This window comes from Lepidochelys kempii, chromosome 3 (assembly GCF_965140265.1).
Source record: "Lepidochelys kempii isolate rLepKem1 chromosome 3, rLepKem1.hap2, whole genome shotgun sequence".
NCBI lineage: Eukaryota > Metazoa > Chordata > Testudines > Cheloniidae > Lepidochelys > Lepidochelys kempii.
In genome coordinates, this window is record NC_133258.1 from 151,256,850 (window position 1) to 151,261,488 (window position 4,639).

The 4,639-nt window shown below is 50.9% G+C and overlaps 1 protein-coding gene across 1 annotated transcript; it reads right to left on the reverse strand.

The window, feature by feature from the left end:
• Nucleotides 1-2,129: 2,129 nt before the first annotated feature.
• On the reverse strand, nucleotides 2,130-3,969 carry LOC140908307 (uncharacterized). The gene is made up of 2 exons (XM_073335276.1): nucleotides 3,271-3,969; nucleotides 2,130-2,681 (listed from the first exon to the last, which is right to left on the reverse strand). The coding sequence occupies exons 1-2, from the start codon at nucleotides 3,851-3,853 to the stop codon at nucleotides 2,551-2,553; spliced, it is 714 nt and encodes a 237-aa protein (XP_073191377.1). The 5' UTR covers nucleotides 3,854-3,969; the 3' UTR covers nucleotides 2,130-2,550.
• Nucleotides 3,970-4,639: the final 670 nt, after the last annotated feature.

Here is a 4,639-nt window from a genome sequence, read left to right on the forward strand (position 1 = left end):
GACTAAATTTGGAGTGACCTGACCAGGTCATTCTCTTTAGTCCTGCAGTCAGTCCTATTGAACCGTCTTATGGTGAGCAGGCAGGCGATACGGACTGCTAGCAGTCGTACTGTACCATCTTCTGCCAGGCAGGCAAGAGATGAAGATGGCTAGCAGTCGTACTGTACCATCTTCTGCCGAGCAGCCATGAGATGTGGATGGCATGCAGTCCTTCTGCACCGTCTGCTGCCAGCCAAAGATGTAAAAGATAGATGGAGTGGGTCAGAACAAGAAATAGACCAGATTTGTTTTGTACTCATTTGCCTCCTCCCCTGTCTAGGGGACTCATTCCTCTAGATCACACTGCAGTCACTCACAGAGAAGGTGCAGCGAGGTAAATCTAGCCATGTATCAATCAGAGGCCAGGCTAACCTCCTTGTTCCAATAAGAACGATAACTTAGGTGCACCATTTCTTATTGGAACCCTCCGTGCAGTCCTGCCTGAAATACTCCTTGATGTACAGGCACCCCCTTTGTTGATTTTAGCTCCCTGAAGCCAACCCTGTAAGCCGTGTCATCAGTCACCCCTCCCTCCATCAGAGCAACGGCAGACAATCGTTCCGTGCCTTTTTTCTGTGCGGACGCCATACCAAGGCAAGCATGGAGGCCGCTCAGCTCACTTTGGCAATTAGGAGCACATTAAACACCACACGCATTATCCAGCAGTATATGCAGCACCAGAACCTGGCAAAGCGATACCGGGCGAGGAGGTGACATCAGCGCGGTCACGTGAGTGATCAGGACATGGACACAGATTTCTCTGAAAGCATGGGCCCTGCCAATGCATGCATCATGGTGCTAACGGGGCAGGTTCATGCTGTGGAACGCCGATTCTGGGCTCGGGAAACAAGCACAGACTGGTGGGACTGCATAGTGTTGCAGGTCTGGGACGATTCCCAGTGGCTGCGAAACTTTCGCATGCGTAAGGGCACTTTCATAGAACTTTGTGACTTGCTTTCCCCTGCCCTGAGGCACATGAATACCAAGATGAGAGCAGCTCTCACAGTTGAGAAGCGAGTGGCGATAGCCCTGTGGAAGCTTGCAACGCCAGACAGCTACCGGTCAGTTGGGAATCAATTTGGAGTGGGCAAATCTACTGTGGGGGCTGCTGTGATGCAAGTAGCCCACGCAATCAAAGATCTGCTGATATCAAGGGTAGTGACCCTGGGAAATGTGCAGGTCATAGTGGATGGCTTTGGTGCAATGGGATTCCCTAAGTGTGGTGGGGCTATAGACGGAACCCATATCCCTATCTTGGCACCGGAGCACCAAGCCGCCGAGTACATAAACCGCAAGGGGTACTTTTCGATAGTGCTGCAAGCTCTGGTGGATCACAAGGGACGTTTCACCAACATCAACGTGGGATGGCCGGGAAAGGTGCATGATGCTCGCATCTTCAGGAACTCTGGTCTGTTTCAAAAGCTGCAGGAAGGGACTTTATTCCCAGACCAGAAAATAACTGTTGGGGATGTTGAAATGCCTATATGTATCCTTGGGGACCCAGCCTACCCCTTAATGCCATGGCTCATGAAGCCATATGCAGGCAGCCTGGACAGTAGTCAGGAGCTGTTCAACTACAGGCTGAGCAAGTGCAGAATGGTGGTAGAATGTGCATTTGGATGTTTAAAGGCGCGCTGGCGCAGTTTACTGACTTGCTTAGACCTCAGCGAAACCAATATTCCCACTGTTATTACTGCTTGCTGTGTGCTCCACAATATCTGTGAGAGTAAGGGGGAGACGTTTATGGCGGGGTGGGAGGTTGAGGCAAATCACCTGGCTGCTGGTTACGTGCAGCCAGACACCAGGGCAGTTAGAAGAGCACAGGAGGGCGCAGTACGCATCAGAGAAGCTTTGAAAACCAGTTTCATGACTGGCCAGGCTACGGTGTGAAAGTTCTGTTTGTTTCTCCTTGATGAAACCCCCCGCCCCTTGGTTCACTCTACTTCCCTGTAAGCTAACCACCCGCCCCTCCTCCCTTCAATCACCGCTTGCAGAGGCAATAAAGTCACTGTTGCTTCACATTCATGCATTCTTTATTCATTCATCACACAAATAGGGGGATGACTACCAAGGTAGCCAAGGAGGGGTGGTGGAGGAGGGAAGGAAAATGCCACACAGCACTTTAAGCACAGCACTTTAAAAGTTTACAACTTTAAAATTTATTGAATGACAGCCTTCTTTTTTTTTGGGCAATCCTCTGTGGTGGAGTGGCTGGTTGGCCGGAGGCCCCCCCCACCGCGTTCTTGGGCGTCTGGGTGTGGAGGCTATGGAACTTGGGGAGGAGGGCGGTTGGTTACAGAGGGGCAGCAGTGGCAGTCTGTGCTCCAGCTGCCTTTGCTGCAGCTCGAGCATACTGGTTTGGTCCTGCAGCAGCCTCAGCATTGAATCCTGCCTCCTCTCATCACGCTGCTGCCACATTTGAGCTTCAGCCCTCTCTTCAGCCCGCCACCTCTCCTCCCGGTCATTTTGTGCTTTTCTGCACTCTGACATTATTTGCCTCCACGCATTCATCTATGCTCTGTCAGTGTGGGAGGACAGCATGAGCTCGGAGAACATTTCATCGCGAGTGCGTTTTTTTTTCTTTCTAAGCTTCACTAGCCTCTGGGAAGGAGAAGATCCTGTGATCATTGAAACACATGCAGCTGGTGGAGAAAAAAAAAAGGGACAGCGGTATTTAAAAAGACACATTTTATAAAATAGTGGCTACACTCTTTCAGGGTAAACCTTGCTGTTAACATTACATACATAGCACATGTGCTTTCGTTACAAGGTCGCATTTTGCCTCCTCCCACCGCGTGACTACCCCCTCAACCTTCCCCCCTCCCTGTGGCTAACAGCGGGGAACATTTCTGTTTAGCCACAGGCAAACAGCCCAGCAGGAATGGGCTCCTCTGAGTGTCCCCTGAAGAAAAGCACTCTATTTCAACCAGGTGACCATGAATTATATCTCACTCTCCTGAGGATAACACAGAGAGATAAAGAACGGATGTTGTTTGAATGCCAGCAAACATACACTGCAATGCTTTGTTCTACAATGATTCTCGAGTACGTGTTACTGGCCTGGAGTGGTAAAGTGTCCTACCATGAAGGACACAATAAGGCTGCCCTCCCCAGAAACCTTTTGCAAAGGCTTTAGGACTACATCTAGGAGAACCGCAAATGCCAGGGCAAAGTAATCCTTTCACATGCTTGCTTTTAAACCATGTATAGTACTTTAAAAGGTACACTCACCAGAGGTCCCTTCTCCACCTGCTGGGTCCAGGAGGCAGCCTTGGGTGGGTTCGGGGGGTACTGGCTCCAGGTCTAGGGTGAGAAACAGTTCCTGGCTGTCGGGAAAACTGGTTTCTCCGCTTGCTTGCTGTGAGCTATCTACAACCTCCTCCTCCTCCTCATCTTCTTCGTCCCCAAAACCTGCTTCCGTATTGCCTCCATCTCCATTGAAGGAGTCAAACAACACGCCTGGGGTAGTGGTGGCTGAACCCCCTAAAATGGCATGCAGCTCATCATAGAAGCGGCATGTTTGGGGCTCTGACCCAGAGCGGCTGTTCGCCTCTCTGGTTTTCTGGTAGGCTTGCCTCAGCTCCTTCAGTTTCACGCGGCACTGCTTCGGGTCCCTGTTATGGCCTCTGTCCTTCATGCCCTGGGAGATTTTCACAAAGGTTTTGGCATTTCGAAAACTGGAACGGAGTTCTGATAGCATGGATTCCTCTCCCCAAACAGCGATCAGATCCCGTACCTCCCGTTCGGTCCATGCTGGAGCTCTTTTGTGATTCTGGGACTCCATCATGGTCACCTGTGCTGATGAGCTCTGCATGGTCACCTGCAGCTTGCCACGCTGGCCAAACAGGAAATGAGATTCAAAAGTTCGCGGTTCTTTTCCTGTCTACCTGGCCAGTGCATCTGAGTTGAGAGTGCTGTCCAGAGCGGTCATAATGGAGCACTCTGGGATAGCTCCCGGAGGCCAATACCATCGAATTGTGTCCACAGTACCCCAAATTCAAGCCAGCAACGTCAATTTAAGCACTAATCCACTTGTCGGGGTGGAGTAAGGAAATCGATTTTAAGAGCCCTTTAAGTCGAAATAAAGGGCTTCATTGTGTGGACGGGTGCAGGTTTACATCGATTTAACGCTGCTAAATTCGACCTAACGTCCTAGTGTAGACCAGGGCTAAAAGAATCCCAATGGCAGAGCATATTATGTTATGGTAAAAGTGCTTTTGTGGATCTCAGGCTGCACTTCTTACAAAAGAGTTGATTCAGCATGTATTGGACACCACCCGAAGTTAAACACGATGGTGGCTTTATCCTCTGGTGTGTGTTGGTGCTGGATGGAACAAAGGAAAAGGGATCCTGGTGCACATGCTATGGGACTGTCCAACAGTCAGGCAGCTGTGGAAAGGAATGGCCACAAGAGTAAAAACAGGGCTCAGCTGGAGCAACCAAAACGTGCTGGCTGCCCTTCCCGCAGCCCCCATTGGCCTGGCACAGCAAACTGCGGCCAGTGAGAGCCGTGATTGGCTGAACCTGCGGACGCGGCAGGTAAACAAACCGGTCCGGCCTGCCAGGGGCTTTCCCTGAACAAGCGGCGGACCGGCTTTGA

Bases quoted from the DNA above. Each gene is read 5' to 3' on its own strand.
- LOC140908307 (XM_073335276.1), bottom strand. From the start codon at position 3,853: ATGCAGAGCTCATCAGCACAGGTGACCATGATGGAGTCCCAGAATCAC. The intron at 2,682-3,270 runs GTGAGTGTACCT...TTTCTCCACCAG, and splicing joins AGGTGGAGAAGGGACCTCTG to CTGCATGTGTTTCAATGATC.